The sequence below is a fragment of the Nansenia antarctica genome, assembly GCF_963989245.1.
Source record: "Nansenia antarctica genome assembly, chromosome: 10".
In the NCBI taxonomy this organism is placed as follows: Eukaryota; Metazoa; Chordata; class Actinopteri; order Argentiniformes; family Microstomatidae; genus Nansenia; species Nansenia antarctica.
In genome coordinates, this window is record NC_137680.1 from 22,353,736 (window position 1) to 22,378,699 (window position 24,964).

The 24,964-nt window shown below is 43.0% G+C and overlaps 1 protein-coding gene across 1 annotated transcript in view; it reads right to left on the reverse strand.

Annotated features, from left to right (window-relative positions):
• Nucleotides 1–1,832: 1,832 nt before the first annotated feature.
• Nucleotides 1,833–24,964, reverse strand: part of c4b (complement C4B (Chido/Rodgers blood group)) — a 28,068-nt gene continuing 4,936 nt past the window's right edge. The window contains exons 13-41 of the mRNA XM_080541084.1: nt 23,759–23,950; nt 23,437–23,583; nt 22,751–22,889; nt 22,358–22,429; nt 22,015–22,227; nt 21,618–21,732; nt 21,180–21,250; nt 20,908–21,056; nt 20,578–20,793; nt 20,390–20,441; nt 20,116–20,205; nt 19,785–19,991; nt 19,526–19,601; nt 19,134–19,326; nt 16,693–16,797; nt 14,418–14,580; nt 14,069–14,280; nt 13,647–13,805; nt 13,481–13,540; nt 12,054–12,144; nt 11,773–11,950; nt 5,032–5,122; nt 4,682–4,756; nt 4,487–4,586; nt 4,236–4,325; nt 3,418–3,513; nt 3,184–3,267; nt 2,906–3,038; nt 1,833–2,799 (exon numbers count right to left, since the gene is read on the reverse strand). Of these exons, the coding sequence (XP_080397210.1) occupies nt 2,658–2,799; nt 2,906–3,038; nt 3,184–3,267; nt 3,418–3,513; nt 4,236–4,325; nt 4,487–4,586; nt 4,682–4,756; nt 5,032–5,122; nt 11,773–11,950; nt 12,054–12,144; nt 13,481–13,540; nt 13,647–13,805; nt 14,069–14,280; nt 14,418–14,580; nt 16,693–16,797; nt 19,134–19,326; nt 19,526–19,601; nt 19,785–19,991; nt 20,116–20,205; nt 20,390–20,441; nt 20,578–20,793; nt 20,908–21,056; nt 21,180–21,250; nt 21,618–21,732; nt 22,015–22,227; nt 22,358–22,429; nt 22,751–22,889; nt 23,437–23,583; nt 23,759–23,950 (3,711 nt within the window). The 3' untranslated portion in view covers nt 1,833–2,657. The remainder of the gene's footprint in view (nt 2,800–2,905; nt 3,039–3,183; nt 3,268–3,417; nt 3,514–4,235; nt 4,326–4,486; nt 4,587–4,681; nt 4,757–5,031; nt 5,123–11,772; nt 11,951–12,053; nt 12,145–13,480; nt 13,541–13,646; nt 13,806–14,068; nt 14,281–14,417; nt 14,581–16,692; nt 16,798–19,133; nt 19,327–19,525; nt 19,602–19,784; nt 19,992–20,115; nt 20,206–20,389; nt 20,442–20,577; nt 20,794–20,907; nt 21,057–21,179; nt 21,251–21,617; nt 21,733–22,014; nt 22,228–22,357; nt 22,430–22,750; nt 22,890–23,436; nt 23,584–23,758; nt 23,951–24,964) is intronic.

The following is a 24,964-nucleotide window of genomic DNA, read 5'->3' on the forward strand; positions in this document are numbered from 1 at the left end:
ATGGGAAAAAAACAAAGAGGACTTGTCACTCCAGTGTAGGATCCAGAGTGGGTGGTCTGACCTCCACCTGGTGGTGGCGGCATCCGAACCCGACTTAGCCCCTCCCTCTCCACCTTCCTCTCTACATCACAGACCACCCTCCAACTGTTGACCCCGCCGTGGCCTTTTGGGAAATGGGTGAAGCTCCAAACCTTGAACACAGCGATAGCTGCCAATGCACACCTGACAAAATCCCCATGCTCACGTGTACGCCCATGATTCGTTAGCTCACAAGCTTCGTAAGTTCACAATTGCTGCAGCAGCACTTGTTGAGGACCAAAGCTGATGGTTATTGTGAGGACAACGATCCCACTAGCATGTTCATATGAGTCTAGCTGCGCTGATAACCATTCTTACTATTTTGCCCGAGCTAATTGTAATTAACCAATGATTGTTGCGACTTTGCTCCCGGCATAATCACTTCATGCTATGATCTTGGGATTCATACCCCTGTCTGTAGATTTTTGCAAAGCTGATGTAAATACAGCATCATCGAACTTTGGACACATGACCTTGCGTAACAAGAAAAGAGGCCCTGATGTTTGATGTGGGTTTTAGGATGATTGACAGCGATAAGCTTGTACACTATCTAGATTCTACTGTATATAAACACAAACATACCTTAGCATAAACAGTACTGTCAGCACACACAGAAATAGCCTGGAGGGGTGGCATTATGCAAGTCCTCGACGTAAACTATTTAGGAAAAAAAATAAACATGTACGCATTTGAGATTTGCTGAAGGTGTTAGTCACTGAAACAGTCAAATAAGGCATTTCTGAACTGAAAATATGTGACGTTGAGGTAGGCTCTGTGTATTTGCTTTCCCCTTTATTGATTCAAATTTAATGAGAAGTCTAATGGCAAAGGCACAAACAGTGCAGCCATTGACCTGGATGTGATTGAAGTGATGGCCAGTACTTCCATGTTGCTTACATTGGAACAGGCTTCTGAGATTAAAATAATATAAGCACATAAGCCCATGCCTGTTCCCTAGCCTCTCCACCCATACCCCCTGCTTCTCCCCTCCCACGTTCTTCTCATCACTCCTCCCTCTCCCTCCTTTTCCACCCCACTGCCTCTCTCAGCATCTCAACAAAGGACATGGCTGATGACTGGTTGATTACTTTGGGGGGCATCTGTCGATGTGTCAGTGTCAGTGTTATGGTAGCTCTCTAGCTACAGTTGAGCCACCGTTGGTGTGAGGAGATGCTGTGTCCAGTATCCACTGCCTGTCTCTGTATAACCCCCGCCTGGAGCTATGGGGCCTAATCTTGTGTGGACACTGCTAGGTCAGATGCAGTCAGGCAGTGTGTGTGCACTGTATTAACCCGCCTCTCCCCCTCCCTTCCTCAGCCTGCAGATGTTGGGGAAGGAGGTGGGGGTGAGGGGAGGGTAAGGAGCTTTACTTTGAGCACAGAGAGCTCTCTCAGGTCCTCAACTGCCTACAGGAGAAAAAAAAATACATTTGGTAGGAAAGCTAAATCACACCAGTAAACCCGACCTGAGTCTCAATCACTGGCAGAGGTTTAAAGAGAAGATATGTCTTTTCACTCTGTTCTCTGTGAGCGTTAGTCGGTGTGTTTTTTTGTGTGTGTGCCGCCATAAATTAGTGATTTGTGAAGCTGCTTACTCTTTGATCCAGTTCAAATATTATCTAACCCCCTTTTGAATCACATTGCTTTGGTCAAGATAGTAGCAACATGTTTTGTATGTGTTATATAGTGACATTGCTCAGCAGACTTCAGAGATGACACAGGTATTGCAAACACCAACAAGATGGTAGTGAAAAATACTTTTAATTAGTAAGTAAGTATGTAAGTCAAATGTATTTCTATAACACCTATCCCAGACCAGGGGTCACAAAGTGCTTTACAAATACAAGATCATAATAAAATAGCAGAAGTCATAGCAGGTTAAAATAGGCAAACAAGTGAAAATAAGAACAAGTAACAAACAACAAGTATACAACAATATCAGCAGGACACAGAAAGACAGGCTTTTGGGGTTAGTTAAAAGCCTGTCTATACAGGACAGTCTTTAGCTGTTTTTTAAAAGCCTCGACCGAGACCGCTGATCTAAGATCCAAGGGAAGAGCATTCCAAAGCTTAGGAGCCACGGTTTGGAATGCTCGATCACCTTTGGTTTTCAATCTGGCACGGGGGACAACCACAAACCCTGGTCAGAGGACCTGAGAGACCTACTGGGGCTGTAAGGACGCAGTAGGTCACAGATGTATGCCGGTGCCTGACCATGGAGGGCTCTGTAAGTGATGACCAGAACCTTGAATTAAATTCTAAATTTGATGGGGAGCCAGTGTAGGGACACTAAGATGGGAGTAATATGACATGAGTTTCTGGACCTAGTCAACAGCCTTGCAGCTGCATGTTGGACCATTTGTAGCCGGCCCAGGGTGGATGCGTTGAGGCAGGTGAACAGGGAATTGCAATAGTCCAATCGGGGTGATACCTTGACCCTTATTAATTGACCCATAATTGCATGTTTTGAATGTGGAGTCACAAATGTTTAGATGATATGCTTCAGTTTTTTTATAGTTGTGTATAGATTATTTGGTATGTAAGTTGTGAATACGTGTTGTGACAGAGCATGTCTGTGAATCACATGGTGCAGCCATTTATCCTATACTGGGATACAAAATCCCTAAAACCTTTGCAGGCAAACTTGTAAAGAGATTTGTTGCATTTGTCCTCATTCGGCATCTCTTCAATCCAGGTATTCAATTCCAACAGATATTGCTTCCTTAATGACAGAGAGAGAAAAAGAAGATAAGTCCGATTTGTTTTTATTGACCTATAATTGACCTATAATTATTATTGACCTATAACATTGACAGTAGGCTACTTACTGGCCATTGGAGTCGGTGGTGGCGCCATCTTTGCCCATGATAAGGTATTTCTCCCCTATAGTTAGCTCTCCTTTACACATCAGCCTCTTGGTGAATACTCTAACTTGGCCTTTACCCAAATCCATATCTCCAGCTGGGGGAAACACAGTCCAGTGCATCAGGAACACTTAATACACAAGACTAGAGACAGTATGGTCTTAATAGTATGGGAGGGTATTATCTTCATACAGCAGATCACATCTGTGCTCTATGAATAATTGTAGCACTACAATACTTACTTGTTCGGAGTACATCGATCACATCGGTTGTGTAGTGCTCAAAGTTACCCTTCACAGACATGTTGACAACTTCGACAATGTAGCCTAAAATAAAACAGGAATCAAAGCGAGCTATTATCGATTGGCCTTATCGGCATATTTCTCTTTTGTTGATCGCTAATCTTTTCATCTTGTTGAAATGTATCAAATAAATCGGTTATTGCCATAATGAGAAGCTGTTATGTAATAACTGACTGTAATCCACAGTGGGGTAGAAGCAAGCATGTTCAATCCGGGCCTCCTTCTTGATCTTCAATGGTCCAAATGTCATCTTCTGTTTGTGACAAGGCCCTAGAGAAACAACAGGGATTCTTGATGTATTTTCACCATGACCACACTATAGAAGTCACCATGACAACTATACACACTATAGAAGTCACCATGACAACTATACACACTATAGAAGTCACCATGACAACTATACACACTATAGAAGTCACCATGACAACTATACACACTATAGAAGTCACCATGACAACTATACACACTATAGAAGTCAGGCTCTGTATTTGTTCTCGTCAGGTCAGGTCGTCTTGCTCCTACATCTAAGCGGTGCAAAACGTGAATGGTCTTAAGACTCTTTTAGAAGATGTGTTTGGTCTTAAGACTCTTTTAGAAGATGTGTTTGGTCTTAAGACTCTTTTAGAAGATGTGTTTGGTCTTAAGACACTTTTAGAGGATGTGTTTGGTCTTAAGCCTCTTTTAGAGGATGTGTTTGGTCTTAAGCCTCTTTTAGAGGATGTGTTTGGTCTTAAGCCTCTTTTAGAAGATGTGTTTGGTCTTAAGACTCTTTTAGAGGATGTGTTTGGTCTTAAGCCTCTTTTAGAAGATGTGTTTGGTCTTAAGACTCTTTTAGAAGATGTGTTTGGTCTTAAGACTCTTTTAGAGGATGTGTTTGGTCTTAAGCCACTTTTAGAGGATGTGTTTGGTCTTAAGACTCTTTTAGAGGATGTGTTTGGTCTTAAGACTCTTTTAGAGGATGTGTTTCGGGAGTATTAGGCATAAAGACCTACTCTCTGCACATTGGCACACATCTCCTGAACACAGTGTCGAGACCATCTTGCTTCTTCTGGGTGCAGAGTAGAAAACAGTACACTTTCTGTCTGTGAGGCGAAGGAGAGAGGGAGTGAGTGGCAGACACATACAAACAATCCAATACAAATAGCAAATAGTGAGAAATGTAACGTCTTCTCCATCACAAGGCCATTTTAAAAGAGATCGAGTTTAAAATGCAATGGAAATATGAAACGAAATCCCTCCATACCGGGTTCATAGTAATCATAGAAAGAAGCAGGCGCCGGTTGCAGTAGACCTACAGGTACTCTCTGTATCGCCCCGAATGTTATGCACTCTTTACCTCTAATCTGGATTGAGAGAGAGAGAAAGACACCGTGACATGGTACCTTTAAGGTGTCACACTGTTATATAAAGACTGTGTTGACGTAGGTGTGAGCCTCACCTCATTAAAGTACAACAGCACTCTTTCATATGAGACCTCGTAATGTGAGATGTATTGTTCAGGTTGCTCTTTAAGCTGTGGGGAGACAAGAGTTATTTTCGAGACAATACTTTCTTTAAAAAAAACAAAACGAATTGAGGTGGAAGAGCAGTCATGGAGGGAGCTGATAATTTAAATTAGATTCAGATTATGATATCACAACTGCTGATGATGACGATCAGAGCGAGACTTCTATTAAATTAAAGGCCATGCTGCTGCTGCTGCTGCTACTGCTGCTGTTACTAAGGATGATGATGTTGATGATGATGATGATGACGATGACGATGACGATGATGAAGATGAAGGCTAACCTTATCCAGGTCCTCTGTCTGTGCCTCGAAGCCACTGAGGAGAGTGACATCAGCGATGGCCATTCCTGTGAGGTTCCTGGCGTGGCTATGACTACAGGAGCAAAGACAGAGAGGGAATTCCGTCCGTCATTTTAATGTTCCTCGGAGTAAGACCAACCGTCACTCCAAATCTTTTATCCCTTCAGCTATCAGACTACTTAACTCAGATGGTGATCACTTCAAGTAGACTTACGCACTGTTCTTCTTTTCTTTTATTTTATTTTTTACTGTTTTTATTTGGGATTCTAAATTTTATATAGAGGGCACAAAAAAACAATACAACGACAAGGACAATATTAAACATACACAGCAAGAACCCCAGAGCTGATTAAAACCCCCACAGAACCCAGACAGGACCACTGGAACTGTAATAAAATAAGAAAAAATAAATAAAATAAAATAAAATAAAAATAAATAAAAAACATGTCGCTCAGATATATTTATAATAGAATTGAGGTATGGACGTAGATATCATTACATTGCAATACATTATTGTCGTCTAGCATAGGCCTTCATCCAAAGCGACCCACCCAAAACCCCACCAAACAAGTACCCTGGAGTCAGATAACGCATACATTTACCAAGCAAGAATCCTTAGGGGAAACCTTGCAGTAAGGAAGATGACAGGGCAGGTCCAATATATTTTAAGTAGGGGTCCCAAATTTGGTAGAAACTGTCCGTCTTGGAGTGTAACATGCAAGTAATATATTCATTGGGAATGCAGTCCTTTATGATATTATGCCAAGATTTTTTGGAGGGGGGAGCTTCCTTTATCCAGTATAGCAGAATGTTTTTCCTTGCGGAAAATGTTAAGAGGTTGAACAACCTTTGGTGTTTGGCATTCGAGATCTGGCGATCCGGAGTGCCAAGGATGAGACACCTAGGGTCCAATCCCACCGAGACATTGAACATAATTGAGAGTTCATTAACAACGTTAGTCCAGTAGCTTTGGATTTTTGGACACGACCAGACATAATGAAAGATATTACCAACATTGGATTTACATTTGCAGCAGAGTGGTGAGGAGTTGCTGTACATTTTATTTTTGAGTGCAGGTGTTACATGAATACGGTGTAAGATTTTATATTGTGTGGACTTAGTACGATTACAGACTGAGATCTTTTTGGCGTGGGTGCAAACTTCTTTCCACTCCGCCTCATTAAAAGTGACCCCTAGATCTTTTTACCAAGCCAGTTTAATGGCCTGGGAATTTTGGGGAGATATCGAAGCAAGAGCTTTGTAAAATGCGCTGATGCGTCTGATGGGTTGTTGAGATAGCATCTCTTCCAAAACAGAGATAGAATTATCAGTCATTAGAGTGGTGTCCTTAATAATAAACCAGGTGATTTGTAAGTACCGTATTTAAATTGATCAGATTTTTGAAGGTGATTTTTTTTTTTTTTAAGTTGTGTAAAGGAGAGTAGAGAGATATTGTCAAACAAATCTCCCAATTTTGTTATACCCTGCTTGTACCATCTTTTGAAGGTCTGGTCAATGCGGCCTGGCTCGAAATCTGGATTGTCCAGGAATGGAGTGAGAGGAGACGTCAGATCAGAACGGCCCTCTATCTTGCAGACGGAACGCCAGGCTTTAACTGTGCTTATAGTGATAGGGTTGGAGCAACATTTTTTTAATAGATTTAAGATCTTTAACAAAAAGCAGGTTCCATAAGGGGCATGTCGACTGAGAGCTCTCAATATCAACCCAGATTGACACTTTCTCGTGTTTAAACCAAGTCGCCATCACCCGAAGGTGACTGGCGAGCTGGTAATACCTTAAATTAGGTACATCTAAGCCCCCATCCGTGCCTACCATTTGAAGTTTTGCCAGTTTTAGTCTGGGCCTCCTCTTACTCCATATAAAAGCGCTCAGCCAGCCTTCAATTTCTTTGATTACCTTATTTGATAACAGCAGAGGGAGCATTTGTAAGGGATACAGTAGTTTGGGAAGTATACTCATTTTGAAAAGTGCTATCCTTCCTAGCCATGAAATAGGCAGATGGGCCCACCGGTTAAGGTCCGCTTTGATGGACTGTAGGAGAGGAGGAAAGTTACATTTATACAGTTGGTCATATGTGGGTGTTATATGCACTCCCAGGGAGAGAAAACCATCAGGGGACCAGTGGAAAGGGAAGGGTTCAGCAACATCAGGGACAGATTTCAAAAATCCAAGAGGCATCGCCTCGGATTTGGCAAAGTTGATTTTATAACCTGAGAAGGTGCCAAATGAGGAGATAACCTTGGTCAAGTGTGGGACGGAGGACTGGGGGTGTGATAAAAATAACAAAATGTCATCAGCATATAAAGAAATCTTGTGCTCCCTGCTCTGAGTGGAAATACCAGAAATAGAGATGTTTTGTCTTATAGCTTGTGCCAGAGGTTCGAGCGCAATGTTGAAAAGCAGCGGACTCAGTGGGTCTCCCTGGCGATTGCCACGGTGGAGTGCAAAGTTGTCTGATCGCAATCCATTTGTCAGGACTGCTGCTAGTGGAGAGTTATAAAGAACTCTGATCCACTTAATGAGGTAATCTCCGAGTCAAAATGCTTGTAGTGTAGAGAATAAGTAAGGCCATTCAACTCTGTCGAATGCCTTCTCTGCATCTAGGGAAAGCACCAGGGCTGGGAGGTTGGAGTTGTGGCATAATTGAATGATGTTGAGTAACCATCGTGTGTTGTCACTAGAGTTGCGACCTATGATGAAGCCTGTCTGGTCTTCATTAATCAAATAGGGTAGAACTTTTTTAGACGCAAGGCTAGGATTTTAGACAGTAATTTTTGGTCAGAGTTGAGTAAAGCGATGGGTCTATATGAAGCACATTTCTCAGGGCATTTTCCTTTTTTTTTTTTTTTTTTTTTTTTTTTTTTTAAAATAAGGGAGATGTTAGCCTCTCTGAGAGAGTGTGGTAAGATGCCATTTTCAAATGAGTGGTTTAACATTGCTAGGAGTGGGTCTAAAAGAATGTGGCTAAACTCTTTATACAATTCACAGCCAATCTGATCGGGCCCTGCGGCCCTACCAGAGGACATAGAATTCAAGGCATGCAGTGCCTCCTCTCTTGCGATTGGGGCGTCGAGTTGTAATTTCTGCTCGCCGGTTACTTGTGGAAGTTTTAAATTGGAAAAGAAAGCGTTCATGAGGGTAGGGGCATTGTCAGGTTGTTCAGATTTGTAGAGATTGCTGTAGAACAATGCAAACTCCCTGTTGATAGTTTTGGAGTCAAAAGATCCCTCATGACTTATCACTGAGGCGATGGCTTGAGAATTAGCCCTCTTTTTGGTAAGGTTAGAAAGAAGCTTTCCAGGCTTGTCCCCAGATTCATACATTTCCTGCCTAACATATTTGAGGGAGTGTTCAGCATCTTGAATAAGTAGGGTGTTTAGAGCAGCTCTAGTGGCTGTCACTTCCCGAAGTACATTTGCACTTGGGGTTAATACATAGGATTTCTCCAGATCTGTTAGTTTAGATTCAAGAAGTTTGCACTGTTCATTCTTTTTACGTCTTCTAGAAGCCTCAAATTACATAATCAAACCTCTAGAGAATGCTTTGCAGGTTTCCCATAGAATAGAGGGATTATTCATAGAGAGTGAATTGATGGAGTAGAAAATCTTAAATTCTGAAGTAAAATAAGAGATAAACTGGTTATCCTTCAATATAGAGGGTTTAAATCTCAAGCGCCTGAACAAGGCCCTATTCTCTGTTAGGGAGTACACCATAACAATTGGGGCGTGGTCCGACAGTTTAATGTTACCCATAGAGCAAGAGGAAATGAGAAATAATTTAGATGATGTTATGCAAAAATAGTCAATTCTGCTATAGCTTTTGTAGTGCGAAATTTTAGGTCATTAGGGTAGAGTGTCCTCCAGACATCTGAGAATCCGTTGTCCTGACAAAGTGAGTTAAGCATTTTAGCTTGTCTAGATGGAGGGGAGGAGCTAGAGGGGAGTTTATCAATCCCTAGGTTTAGATGACAATTAAAGTCTCCTCCCACAATTAGGTCATCAGATGCCAGTACAGTGAATTCAGCAAAGATATTTGATTTAAAAATCAGGAGAGTAGCCAGGTGGGCAATAGATATTCAAAAAGGAGAACTCCCTACCTTGAATGACCCCCTTGAGGAACACATAGCACCCCTTACTGTCTTTAGTACAAATGAGAGGTGTGAAAGCTATATTTTTACTAACCAAAATGGCCACACCTCTACTGGCAGAAGAGTAGTTTGTGGCAAATACCTGGCCATTCCAGACCCTTTCAAGCTTCTTAATACCATTATCATCTAGATGGCTTTCTTGCAGAAACAAAATTGATACACCCTCTTTTTTCACAGAGGTGATAAGTGCCCGTCTTTTTGTAGGTTTCTGTAGGTCTCTAATGTTCCAAGAACAGATTTGTATCTTATTTATGTGAGACATGACCTAGTATCCAGATTATATATAGCATACTTTTAATAGAGATCATGCACTGTTCTTAGTCGAGTAGTTTTTATTTCTCTGATTTCTTTTTAAAATTGTGTTTACACAACTAAAAGGTGCCCTTTAATGACCTAGTTGTCTGTTTACTGAACTGTGCTTGACACGACATTGTACTGTTGTATGTTTGTTTGTGTCTGAATGAGGAGTAAGCTACAAATGAATTGAATTGTGGGATCAATAAAGTTGTCTGAATCGGAATCGGAATCGGAATCGGAATGAGACAAAGGCCCGATCCCAATTCCCTTTTCTACCCCTACGGCTCGTTTTCGAGTGTCACTCGATTCGAAGGCCTTGCCTTCGAATACGTCACAAGCCCTACCCCTTCAAATCTCAGCCCTTTGAATTGGGACAGCCCTTCACGGTGCCTACGTCATCAACAGTGGTTTAGACGCGTTGTTTTGCCGGCGAATTCTCACATCTCGCAATGCCTACTTCAGCTGTGTTTATTTCTGTTGCGTGTGCTATAAGGATCTTTTTTCGTTTGTTATCAACACACTGTAGTGTTTAGACGTTCCTTTTTTAGTCTCTTCCGTCAGCGATGTCTTTTTTGTGGACATCGCAATAATGACAATGAATGACTCCAACCAAAACACAGAGTATTAACCATCTGTCAGCGCACAATGTTCCTCCAAAGATACCCATGACTCAATCCTCAGCCACCACATACACACGAGTCCATCAGTAGTCATAAAGCGTTGTCCAAAAATCACGTTACCAAGCGCCTTTCTCAGAACAATTCGTCGTCTAGAATCCAAAAATCAATCCATCATAGTGGTGGTCAAAAACGTAGAAAGAGGATCTCTTGGGGACGCGGCCACATTTGCCCGTGAAGGAGAAATGACAAATAAGCGGAAACATTTCTCAGTAGAGTCGAACGGTGATAGATCATCATCCTTTACGCGTATCCTTAACTGTAGTTACATTTCGCGTGTCATATGCCATTAGACATGGAAATATGTCAATGCGCGGCTGTCATGCACAAATCAGCGTGTAACGTTAGACACACAGCACACAGCACATCGGCATGATAACGTTTTGTTGTTGTTGTTGTGCTTGTTATAAAGAAAAGGTCTATAATGCATTGAAATGACATTAGTACATCAGACATTAGACATCAGACATGGACATTTGTCAATGCGCGGCTGTCATGCACAAATCAGCTTGTAACGTTAGACACACAGCACATCGGCATAATAACGTTTTGTTGTTGTTGTGCTTGTTATAAAGAAAAGGTCTATAATGCATTGAAATGAATGATACAACCCATTAATAATATTACCTAATAACAACTGCTCGGATTAGATTGCGGGTGGAAATAGGTCAAAATGCGCATCATGTACAAGTCAGCCGAACGTTTGATAGATAACTTTACATATGTGTACCATCATCCACTGTCAAACGCCACAGGTAATAATTGATTTATGATTGTACATCTCTGAAATGCTCGACTGTCATGCAGCGTTGCGTTACTGTAACGTTAGACACAGCACCGACATAAAAGCGATTTTTGGGTTATGCGTGTTATAAATAAAAGGTCTATAATGCATTGTAATGACATTAAACTAAGACAATACGATGGTTATCATAATTTTTCAAATCTTTATTAATAAGTAATTACAGAGAAAGTAAAATGACATTTCCGCATTGAATAGAGCGACATAAGATTTCTGTAGATGATTCGCAATGCATCCTGGTATCAAGGGGTAGCGTACCGTTAGCCCTTCGAAGCTAGTGTGGTCCTGAAATCCCTCGAAACGAAGGGATAGTTAGCCCTCCCCCTTACCCCTAGCCCTCGATGAAATATGAATTGAGACAGCCCTCGCCCTAAACGTGAACGCGCAAATCGAGCCATAGGGGTGAAAACGAAGGGCTAGGGGTGAATTGGGATCGGGCCAAAGTCATACGGTACACCTTTGAAACGAGCGAGGTACTGTAACGGTATAAAGTCTCTGTAACGAGTTCAGTGCACAGAGGGAGCCGGACAGTCTCATAAATATTACATTTAGACCAGTACACTTCAATAGATAGTGTTTGGGACCCCACTGATGTGTAGGCTTTTGTTCCAGCCCAGTAGCAACACGCCTGACTCACACACCTTGATGGAAATGGAATCAGATAGTAGTACTGGGCTAGAACAAACGCCTGGACAGGCTTGGGTCCTCAGGACGACGCTTGATTGAAAAATCTAAAATCAGCACGATTTCAGAATCTATTTGCTCTCTCTTAAACTGACCTGACACACACTTCGTATTCAACAGCGTTTTGGGAAGTCAGGCTCTGCTCTGTGTCTCTTCTGCGTCGACTGCGAGCATCAAACCACTCAATCGCTGATCGGGGGACATCTTCCTCATCCCCTTTCTCCCCGTCTCCGTAGTCTTCCCCATAGTAGTCGTAGTTGTCTAGAATCTTGGCTGAGGACATTTGAAGGAAATCAATGTTTTTTATACCCAGCAACAATTGTTTCTTTGGGATAAATAAAGTATTTTTATTTTCATTCAACTCAACTCAACTCACCAGTGTACTGTACTTTTCCCTCCACATTGACTTTGATTGACAGGAAGTCACAGTTGTCCGTTGCTTCCATCAGATGGTAAGCCTTTATAACCTACCAGATAGGTCAATATATATATATATATATATATGTTAGGGGTGGAACGGTTCACAAAGATTTCGGTTCGAAGTCAATACATTTGACTAAGCAAGTGAATCATCAATCCACCAGTCGTAGCAGGAAGAGTAATGTAGCTCAGGCCCGGGGCCATTGGCAGTGATAGAAGTGATATATTTTGTTATATATAGACACTGGAGAACAGAGAAACAGTACAAGGGGGGCAGTAGAAGTCATAGGGGACACAGTAAAGGGGAAAAGCGGGTGTCTCAGGAGACGCAGTGCTGGGGGGTAGTAGATGTCTCAGGAGCAGCAGTTAAGGTGTAACCTGAAGAGATGGGTCTTCAGTCTCCGACGGAAGATGGGTAGTGACTCTATTTCTAGCATTATCTGTTGTGACTGGAATTGTGCTTCCTGGCCTCTTCAACTTCCATTCTGACTACCTCCTTCAGTACCTCTGCTAGATGTGTGCTTCTGTGCTGTTCATAAATGGGGCGAGTTTGCAGGACGTGGCTTTGCATGTTCCAGTGGCAGTCAGGTGCAATATAGTGCGCATTTACTCTTAAATAAGTCTCGGTGGCCCTAGATGTCCACCCTTTGGTCGTTGCCTTGGATAGGTCATGGACAACTGTAGTTTGTACTTTCTTATAAAGGGCTGGTATGACTTCCTGGATGAAATGTGGACGAGAGGGAACCAAGTAACGGGGCTCCATTACTTTCAACATGTGTTTAAAACCTGTGTTCTCGACAACAGACTATGGTCCGCTCCTATAAAAACACCTATGGCTTTTGTTATTGCTTTGGCCCGGTCTGAATTGTTAGTGAGAGGCTGCTTAAATGCCATGGGCTGGGTTTGCACATCACTCTTTTTTCTTTTTGTCCCTGTGATGTTTACATTCGGGTGATGCCGTCTCAAATTAGTTAGCAAGTTTGACGTACAGCCAGCCGCATAACCGATCGTAGTTGAACAGTGCCGGCATACAGCTTTGGTTCGATCCACCTGTCTTTGTCCATCATCCTTGTATGTAACGTAATGTAATGTTCCCAAACCGGAGCTTTAAGGGATGCTGGAGGAACCTCCAGCTCTAGTTTAACTGTGTTTGCCATAACGACTCTCTGTGTGTGTGCATGCGTACTGGAAATCGCTCTGGAAATCTGATCTGATCATCAAAAAAAAGTTTTGCACGTGCAGTACAACGCTGTATCGTTCGGTACACACGCAAACTGAACTGAACGGCCCGTACGAATACGTGAACCGTTACACCCCTAGTGTTTATAGATATTACTGAGCATTAATATGTCAGTTTTAACAATTAAGTTAAAAGACTCTTACCTTCATCTTGGCTTTCCCCTGACCATTTAGCTGCACAATGATTTGGTTCCCCATCAGTTTCTAAAAGAATAGAGACAGAGAATAAGACACTATGTTTAACATTTTGTGTGTGTGTGTGTGTGTGTGTGTGTGTGTGTGTGTGTGTCTTGGCAGGGGTGTACTGTACATTCAGCTCTGTTTCTACTTTCAGTCCCTTGTTGTCCAATGTGAGCTTTTTTTTGTCACTCTTCCCTGGAACAGTGAACTCTGCATCCACTTCAATGACAGGAGGCGGCGGCTTGCTCAGAGCATATTCAGAGAGGGCTTCCAAGGCAACTATTGTATCCTAAAAATGGAATGCAAAACGCCGGATTCCAATGAAACACAAAAGTAAAAATATTCTTGAGCCAGTCAATGGAATCTTATTTGGAGTTATGCTCTCATCAACATTTGCTGAGGGTCTATTACATATTGAGGACATTTGGCCCAAAAACGGATAAACAAAAAAAACATGCAGTCTAGACCACAATAGTACACATGGCAATGAAACAGGAAAGAGCAGTTGAACCACGTTAGTTCTGTATGTACTAGACCCTATATCTATCTTACCTGTGTGGATTTGAAGCCCCCTCCATAGTTCTCTTGTGAGGTTATCCAGCAGGCTGCGGAGTCCGACCATTTTGAGTCTTTATGTGCCACTGCTGTTAAGAGGGCATAGGCTGTAGTCTCAATTGTAATGGCCTCTGTTGATGGTATCCATTTACCATGTTCCTGCTTCACCAGGTCAGTGTTGGCATTCCACACACGACATCCGTCTTCCCCTGATTAAGTCAAAGAAAGAGAAGGGAAAGAAAGAGGGACTGGGATGTTGAAGAATGTCATTTATAGTCTGTATAGAGAATCCAGTCACATCACAACTGGTCATTTGGCCCTAGTGAGTAACTATCATATGACATGCCTTGAGTTGCCAGTCCTTGAAGTTTTTTCCAGGCAGGTTGAGCCAGTGTGATGTCAGACAGGCAAACGGAGAGACAGTAGGCTGTAAGGGCCACAGCATACGGCCTCTCCACCCCATCCACACGTGAGAGGAGGTAATCCGTGGATTTAGAGATGCTGAATTTCTACACAAAAACAACACAAAGCAACACAGCTAGGCAAGGCAAGGCAAGGCAAGTTTATTTGTATAGCACATTTCATACAACAGGGGCAATTCAAAAGTGCTTTACATGCATTATTAAAAAATACAGCAAGGGGAGCATAGTAAGAAAATAACAATGAATAAAAGCAAATATAAGATATATATATAGATAAAACATTTAATAAGACAATAGTTAATGGAAAAAAGACATTGATACAAGTGTTTGTGTTTAATCATAACGGATGCAAAACATGAAGGTTTTTTAGCTTAGATTTAAATATTTTAAGGGTTTGGGCCTGTTTGATTTCTTCAGGGAGTTTGTTCCAGGAGCATGCAGCAGCGTGACTGAAAGCTGCTGCACCGTGTTTTGTTTTTACTCTTAGAATTATTAGCTGATTAGTCTCAGCTGACCTTAGGGACCTTGCGGGAATATAGGGTGGGAGGAGATCTGATATGTTTTTTGGTCCAAGACCATTTTGTGATTTCTATGTAATTAGGATGATTTTGAATTCAATTATCTGAGAGACTGGTAGCCAGTGCAGGGATCTCAGGATTGGTGTAATGTGTTCATTTTTTTTTTTTTTTTTTTTTTTGTTAGGACCCTAGCAGCGGCTTTTTGGATGAGCTGCAATTTATGAACAGCTCCTTTAGATAGGCCTGTTAGTAGACCATTACAATTATCAAGTCTACTCGAAACAAATGCATGGATGAGTTTTTCAAGGTCTTGTTTGGACATGAAACCTCTCATTCTTGTTATGTTTTTCAGGTGATAGTAGGCTGATTTAGTTATCGGGTTTATGTGGCTGTTGAAGTTTAGATCGGAGTCTAGAATTACACCAAGATTTCTGACCTGTTTTTTAGTTTGAAGAGAGAGAGAATCAAGTTTTGCACTGACTTTCGATCTTTTGTCAGGTGCACCGAATACAATTATCTCTGTTTTGTCCTTGTTTAGTTGGAGGAAGTTTTGTGTCATCCAGGCGTTTATTTGCTCAATGCAATTACAGAGATTGTCAATGGGACTATAGTCGTTCGGTGAGAGGGCTATGTAGATTTGAGTGTCATCCGCATAGTTGTGGTTGGCAATTTTGTTCTTTTTTATGATGTGTCCCAATGGAAGCATGTAGATATTGAATAGAAGGGGGCCAATGATTGACCCTTGGGGAACCCCACATGTCATTTTAATTTGGTCAGATACAAAGTTGCCAATGGAGACATAGTAGCTTCTGTCCTGTAGGTAGGATCTAAACCAGTTTAGGGCAGTGCCCGAAAGTCCTACCCAGGTTTTTAGTCTATTAGAATGTCGTGTCTACAGTGTCAAAGGCAGCACTAAGATCTAGTAGTACCAAAACTGAGATTTTTCTGGAGTCTGTGTTTGCGCGAATGTCATTAAGGACCTTAATAAGGGCCGTTTCAGTGCTATGTAAGGGCGAAAGCCTGATTGAAAGTCATCGAAGAGATCATTTAGGGTCAAATAATTGCTCATTTGTTCGTGGGCAACCATTTCAATAATGTTCTTTTTTAGTAGAGGCTTAATAACTGCAGTTTTCAGGGCTTCAGGGAAGATTCCTGATGAAAGGGAAGTGTTGATTATTTGTATTAGTTCGCCTGCCATGCAGCTAAATATGTTTTTTTTAAAAGCTTGTTGGCAGGACATCAAGGGCACAGGTGGATGGTTTAAGACGTGACATGATTTTATCTAGGGTCTTGTAATCGATGGTGTTAAATTGTGACATGGTTGTTATGTCCACCCTATTTGGGATTGTTAATGGGGACATGTTTTTCATGCCTGACACAGAAGACCTAATGCCTTGTCTAATGATTTCTATTTTATTGTTCTGTGGATTTAGAGACGCTGAATTTCTACTCAAAAAAGCTAGCCACTCTATCCTATGCATAAGATTACATATGGTCATGATTGAAATAAATCACAGACCGCGAAAAGAGACATGAATAAGGAGGACTAAGATCGGCAACTACTTAGCTTGTGGGAGCACCCCCACCCCACATGCTACCCCCTCAAACTACAGACATCCCACCAAGAGTTCATTCCACATGCTGATTGACTGAAAATATCTGTTGTTCTCGGGTGTCTTACCACATTGTTCTTCTCTTCTGCTGTTAGGAAGTCAAAGGAACGATTTAGAGCGATGGTTATGAAAGCAGTCATGGACACATCTCCCTCTATGCCCCCAATGCCTCCCTAGAAAGAAAACAGAGATTTTTGAATCTTGAATTGACCAACGAAAATGGTCATCTCATCAGACTGCCTGTACAGCGTCACCTTTGTTTCATTTTAATAATAATAATAATGAATGAATGGTCTTTATTGTCATTGCTATAGTACAGGTACCAAACAACGAAATTTGGGAGGGGTGGCTCCCCTGGTGCTAGGAAAGAAAAAACAAGAAAAAAAACAAGAAGGGAAAGGAGCTGGTTTACATAAATAAAGGCTATGTACACTATCCACTATACTATACTGTACAGATAAAACACTGTGCTGTACTCTATGCTATGCTATACCTATTCTAACATTTCCTATTTCTCTGCAACCGTATGTACCCTAAGGTTGTCATATTGCACATAGTGTTATTGCACATTCATTTAAAGTGTCGCAGTTTGCAGGCTTGAAATGTACACATTTGTGCCTCAGCACTACACCTGATTTTTCAATCCAGCAGCTGCCATCAATCCGTCCAGACTGTCCAGGGCCCAGAACCTAGGTCTTTGCTGTGTTCAGGGCCTGGATGGCCCTGGGGTAGAAGCTGAGCTTCAGTCTGTTTGTCCTTGCGGCCATGGTCCTGTACCGCCTGTTCGAGGGCAGCCGGGCAAAGTGTTCGTACCCAGGGTGGGATGGGTCTCTGGAGATCTTGGAGGCCTTCCTGAGGCAGCGTGTGTTGTACAGCTCTTCCAGAGAGGGGAGGGGGGCGCCGGTGATCTTCTGGGCTGTTCTCACGACTCTCTGTAGCGCATTTCTCTCTGCGGCTGTGCAGCTGGAGAACCAGTTGCAGATGCAGTAGGTGAGGATGCTCTCCACTGCGCAGCGGTAGAAGGCCACCAGTATCTCCTGCTTGTTGTGGTCCTTCCTGAGGACTCTCAGGAAGAAGAGCCGCTGTTGTGCCTTCTTGATGATGGCTGCTGTGTTGTTCTTCCAGAACAGGTCATCCTGTATGTGCACCCCCAGGAATCGGAGGGTTGAGACTCTCTCCACGCTCTCTCCGTCGATGAGCAGGGGCTGGACCTCAGATTTTTTCCTCCTGAAGTCCACGATGATTTCCTGGGTCTTTGACTGGTTCAGCAGCAGGTTGTTAACCTTGCACAGCTTGCTCAGCTGCTCTACCTCATCCCTGTACGCCGCCTCGTCCCCCCCCCGAGATGCAGCCCACCACGGTGGTGTCGTCTGCAAACTTTACGATGGAGTTGCTGGGGTGGACGGGGGTGAAGTCGTAGGTGTAGAGGTTGTAGAGGATGGGGCTTAGCACGCAGCCCTGGGGGGACCCAGTGCTGAGTCTGAGGGCTGTGGAGGTGTGGGAGCCCACCCGCACCCTCTGGGGGCGGTCGGACAGGAAGTCCTTGATCCATGCACATATAGAGTGTGATAGTCCCAGGTCTAGTAGTTTGGTCACTAGCCTGTCTGGAAGGATATTGTTGAAGGCAGAGCTGAAGTCCACAAAGAGCAGTCTCGCGTAGCTGTTTCCCCTCTCCAGTAAGGAGAGTGTAAGGTCCTGTCTTCCAGGCCTACCGCGGAGTCCAAGATAGTGTCATTTAGCCAGGTCTCCGTTAGAATAATCACACAGCTATCTCCCACGATGTTATTGGTAGCGACATTGGTAATAATTGGTAATTGGTAATAACTTTGTATAGCGCCTTTGTATAGCGCCTTTCCTGCAAACGTTGCTGCTCAACGTGCTCCAATCATTATAGAATCATAATTTAATGATTTAGTCATTTAAAGGCAATATTAAAAACATGGGTTTTTAGTCTTGACTTGAACATATTTGCTGAGGTTGCATCCCTAATGTAAACTGGCAGTGCATTCCACAATTTGGGTGCATAAATGAGAATGAGAATGAGAATGCAGCCTCACCAAATCTCTTCTTTTGTACATGTGGTACACAGAGAAAACCAGCTTCAGAAGACCTGAGAGTTCTATTCGGTTGTTAAGTCGTGACGTGTTTCCGGGTCCAAAGTTGGCTGAGGCGCTCTCTTCGAAATGCCTCAGTAATAATAATAATAAATTATATTTATATAGCGCTTTTCCGAGGCTCAAAGACCCTGACAATATGGGGAAAACGGGAAAGTGCTCTGTCCCTTGTTGTATGAATAGATCCGAGTCTAAAAAACAATTGAACTGTCATTCTACCGCTGTAGTACACTGGTACTCTGGTGCGGGGAATTTCTGGTTTGGACCCGGAAATTGCTAAACGTCACGTTTGACGTCAGACTTAACAACCAAATTGGGCTGATATGCTAGCAAAAGGTCTTGTAGGTAGTAGTTCCAAAACAAGTAGCCTACTATGTTTATGAGTGATCCTTTACCTGCATTTCTCTGTGGATGACAGGATGAGGGTCAGTAAACGATCCGTCCTCCTTCTGTTTTGAGAGGAGGTATCTGACCGACTGACGGATGTCCTCTTCAGAGACGACCTGCATTCCCATTCCCATCTCTCCGGTGGCCACTGTCTGGAGCTCAGCCACCAGAGACAACACCTTCACAACAAGGCCTGTCAGCCTGGAGAGAGAGAGAGAGAGAGAGAGAGAGAGAGAGAGAGAGAGAGAGAGAGAGAGAGAGAGAGAGAGAGAGAGAGAGAGAGACACACAGACAGACGGACAGACAGACAGACAGACAGACAGACAGACAGACTGTGTGTGGGAATGGGGGAACTTTCTCCTTTAACATCTAGAAGTAGAAGAGCAAATCATTTACTGACCAGTGACTGGTAGGATGTCCAATCCATGCCCCGTAAGATCCATCACTCTTCTTAAAAGTCAAAATTTTCATATAACCTGTCGGAAAAAATATGAAAGATATTGAGACATCCTATATAACCCGATATCTCACTCTATTATAATTGAAAAAAATGATCCTCGTCATCACTACCCTCTTATAAGAAGATTGTATTCAGATTCATACAGTATTTTTCTGAAAGCCTTTTTTGTCAGATGAACATACTGAATAGTCTGTCCCACCTTGCTCTGTGCTACGGAGAGCCACATCTCTGGTGCCGGTGGGCAGCTCAAACCAGCGCTGACTGAGGTCCAGGTAGCGAAGGGCCAGAGCAGTGGGAGCCATACGCTTCATAGTCTGTTCTGCACATCCATGAGGCAGCTTTAGCAAGGCTGCAACCCCTTCAGGGGAGAGCAGGGTCTGGGCAGTGGTTTGGCCAAACACCTCCCCTGGAGGTTAGATCATCATGGAGGAGAATACAGAGGTTAGAGAAACTGATAACATGACGTGGAAAACTACTGGGAGGAACATTAGAGGAACATTAGAGGAACATTAGAGGAACATTAGCCAGACCTTCTATCCTCACAAAGATGTTGGCGTAGGAGTCAGGGACGGTGTTGTCTGGTAACGTTCCATCAATCGTTAAAGACATCTCTCTCCTCTCTGACAACGGAGTATAAGAGAACAAGGGGATTAACTTAACTATTGACTTTAAAACAGACAAAAAAAGCACTGCGAGAATGTGTGTTGAAGTCACTTTGAAGGATGTCAATGTGTAAGTAACAACAATCTCAAGATTAAGATTCTCGAGATTAAGGAAAGGTATTTTTTTGGGTAGAAATCTCACCATTCAGGTCAAGAAAATGGGTTTTCTCGTCTCTCTTTTCTATTCCCTCTGTCTAAAACAAAATTGGATACATATATGCACTGTCTCTTCAGAGATGACTTGATTTGTCTTTGTTTTATTTGCTCGTCATAGGACATGGGTACATTCCTTTCTCAAAAAAAAGAAGCCGTGATATTTCTTATGCTTACCCTGACAATCAGAATTTTTTCAATTGCATCTGAGGCGCTTTCTTCCTCTCTGTCAAAAAGGAGTATTTTGATGGGTATGCTGCCCGTTTCCATGGGAACTGCAGAGAAAGTGATGGCTTGGGAAGCTTGGGGTGCCACGGTGATGTTGACATAGGCGGTGGTGGAGGTGGAGCCCGGTGAACAAAGCATCTTATTTTGCTCCATATGTAGTGCGAGCTGAGGATGAGCAAGATAGAAGTCCAACAGATACTGAATACTGTAGTATACATACTATGCGGTACTGTATGTATGAACACATTAGTTATTTAGTTTCTTATATCTTATATCTACCTCTGCAGGTTTGGTCCCCTCCGTCCCATAGTTAGAGACAACAGCTACAATAGACAATTGCTCGTACTGTTTGACTGAGTACGGCAGCCTCAGAGATACAAACAGCGGCTTAGACACTTGAATTTCATGAGGTTCTGCCACACAGAAACCTAAAAGATGGAGACATACGGTAACGTACAGTCAAGGCAATGACAGTACCTGTTCATCAGAAGGTCATTACCGTCTAACGACTGGAATAAATAAGCCAATATAAAGCGTGACGTCGTTAATACCGTGATCTGTGGATAAACTGACAGCCTGTATCTCCCAGGTGGTGATGGAATCAGGCAGAGACAGGAGTTCACTAGAGAGATGGTAAATGGTAAATGGACTGCACTTATATAGTGCTTATATCCAAAGCGCTTTACAACGGCCTCTCATTCATCCATTCATTCACACACACATTCACACACCAATGGCAGCAAGCTACCATGCAAGGCGCCGGCCCGCTCACTGGGAGCAATTTGGGGTTCAGTGTCTTGCCCAAGGACACTTCGACATGTGGCCAACCGGGGCTCGAACCGCCGATCTGCCAACCTCGCGATCATTAGATGGCAGCTCTAGCTCCTGCGCCACAGCCGCCCCACAGATCCATGTACACCTGTTACAGTCGTGTATTAGACATAATCAGTCATATGACATAAGCCTTTATGAATCCGTCTCTCCCTTACCTCGCTCGGCCAACGACGTCGATCACTCTAAAGGAAAAACTTGGAGGGAAATATCTTCGAACGGTCCGAATTGAGTTGTCGAAGAAGAAGTCTTCGATGTCCGCATCACTCGCAGCTGAGGAGAGAGTGCAGAAGAGGAAGGACTTGAAGAAATGATGCTACTGTGGTTTTGTTCTACCTTTGAGGTTTTAGAGGTATTGTCATCAACATCCTTTGTATGTAGTTTTGAACCCTAACCCCTAACCCTTTATGAATAACCGTTCTCTCTTTCATTCGCAAAACAAAGAACCGTGCCATTTCTAGTGGTCTCTTTTTGGCGGGTGAATACGATTTAGAATCTTCTCATATCATTTAGCAATTCTATATTGATATCCACAACAATCGAATTCATCCTCACTCCTGCCCTGTCCTTTCGCGGTGTCCTCCTGTCTCTTCTTCTCTCTGAGCTTCTCCCCCTGAAGACAGCATTGTCGGAAGGCCTGGACACAGGCAGGGTCCTTGTTGGTCAGTGACACTCTTTTTGCTCGCTGCTCGCATGTCCGTTTCATGGGGATCTGAGAGAATCCGTGAGCACAGCATTCTTGCAGGTTAACATCTGTGTAGTTATATTCTGGAGGGAAGAGAGGAGAGGGAGAGAAGGCTTTTTTAGACAGTACCTGCTACTATGACTGACCAACATGCTGTGCCGTTGCCTAAGCCAGCTGGTATTGGGGAAATAAGACTAAAGCATGTCGTCGTACTTATGCTCATAATTTGCTGCTTTAGATCCAGCGATCGCCTCTGACGTCTGAAGCCAGACCCACAGTCGAATCCTGGTAAAGAAATACACAGGCCTGCTTATTAATATACAGTATTTATTATATTTTTTCTGAGTGGGGCAGTCACACTCACATTTTTTTTTTATTGACAGATACAGTGGAGATATTGACAGGAAAGATAGAGAGAGAGAAGGGAAGACACGCAGGATACGTCCGCGGACGGAATTGAACCGGGAACCCTGCGGTTACGTGGTCAACGCTTTACCAGTTACGCCACCAAGCCCCTCTAATGTCCAGTATCTTATATTGAACAAATAGCACTAACAGCATTGGTTATTCTGCGAAAAGGTCCCAGATGATAGAATGGGATCGTACCCTTCCTCATCCGAGACTGCATAGACTTCTCTTCCGAATTGGAGGTAAAGGAGAGGCCAGCTTCGTTGAGCACACCAGGTGTGTCAGAGCCTCCGCCGTAGGAGCACCCGAGGTCATAGGACTGCATGGAGGCGAATACCTGTGCACAGCATAATAATAATAATAATAATAATAATAATAATAATAATAATAACAATAAAATAAAATAAATAAATAAAAGAAAGTATTGGGGCCTAATTAATTTTTAGATTACTAAATCTAAATCTGAGTGTCTTTGTAGGACAATCTACTCTGGACAAGCAACGCCTCTCTCGACCAGCATTTTTTGAAAAGTGGTCATATCATATCAATCATATCTATACATCATGTCTATCATATCATGTCTGTCATATTTATATATCATATCTATTGCCACGGTCCTCAACTGCGCACGAATGCTGCTGCACGAGCTCTGTCTGTGTTTTAATAGCCCTTTCCATCCCGTTCCAACTTCCCAGTTCCCAGCTACCCCTGAAGCATGAGCACTTACTGCAGAATAGTCTTACTTAAAAAAATACTTAAAAACAGCATTATCACTCCAACATTTTGATCTGAGACATTCTCTGTAGGCCTATAGTATGTTTATAGTTAACAATTTGGTGAAATGATGAGCATGTTTAGCAAATCTCTTTTTTGTTAAAGGTCACCTGTTTGGGGGTGAGTTTGTTATGGGCGTTGAGAGCATAGATGGCCTTGTCCACAACCAGCAAGGCGACTTTAGCGGTCTGACCATCTCCGTCTATATCCAACTTCGCCTGAGTTCCTGGTCTGTATTGGTTTGTTTTAGTGGATATCTGGTTATCATTAGAGAGGAAATTGAGTATGATTTGTCAATCAAACCGAGATACATGCACACACACACACACACACACACACACACACACACACACACACACATACACAAACACACAATCACACACACAAACCATCCAAGCTTGTCTACTTTCTTCATGATAGCTGTTTACTCGCCTTGACCTTCTTCTCACACTCATCCTTGACGTCCACCCACACCGAGCCAGCGATGATGTCACCATACTGGTTGTAGTAATAACCAATCAGACGAAAGGAGGGAGTCATATCAGCAGTGATTGGCAGCTGCTGACTTGTAATAACCCCAGACTGGAGAGCACCCTGTTTGGACAGTGCACCTCGGCTGAAAACCTGAGGATGAGAGGTATTGACATTTTTTAAATGTGCTTTGTGTTTCCCCCCATTATATAACATTTCCATTATATCCTGTTCCCCCTCTACACTCTGTGCAGTGTTTCCCATAGGATTTTGTGAGCCTGTTGGACTGGTGACCACATATTGAAAATGATACAGTTATAAACAGGCATTTAAACAGGCCCTCAAAACCCACCTCTTCAAGCTTGCCTTTGCCAGTTAACCCTCTCCCCCTCCCCTTCCCATGTGTCCCCAGCACTACCTTAATTAGGCCCCTATACGTTCTTTTATTTCTTTTTTGTTTCTTTTTATTATTACTACTCGATCTTTTCAGTTTGTAAAGCGTCTTTGAGTGTCTAGAAAAGCGCTATATAAGTCTAATGTATTATTATTATTATTATTATTATTATTATTATTATTATTATAAAATGACAAATATACAGTATATATATATAGCTAAGTGGCAGAACTCATACAGTATCCTCATGGTGCTGCAAGGAGCGTCTCATGATGTGCAAAGAGAACATGAAGCTCCCCCAGCCACCAGAGGACTTCATGTTCAGCCACTGAGCCCCCCCAACTGAGCCCCCCCAACTGAGCCCCCCCAACTGAGACCCCCTAAACTGAGCCCCTTCACCACAGTCCCCTCTATCCAAAACACACACACTCACCTAAATTAATACAAACACATACTGACACTTCCTCCCCCAACAAACTCATGCGTACACACACCCTCTCGTATGTACACACGCACACACACACACACACACACACGCACACACACACACACACACACACACACACGCACACACGCACACAGACACACACACACGCACACAGACACACACACACACACACACACACACACACAGACACACACACACACACAGACGCACACGCACACACACACAGACACACACACACACACGCACGCAGACACACACACACACACACACAGACACACAGACACAGACACACACACACACACGCACGCAGACACACACACACACA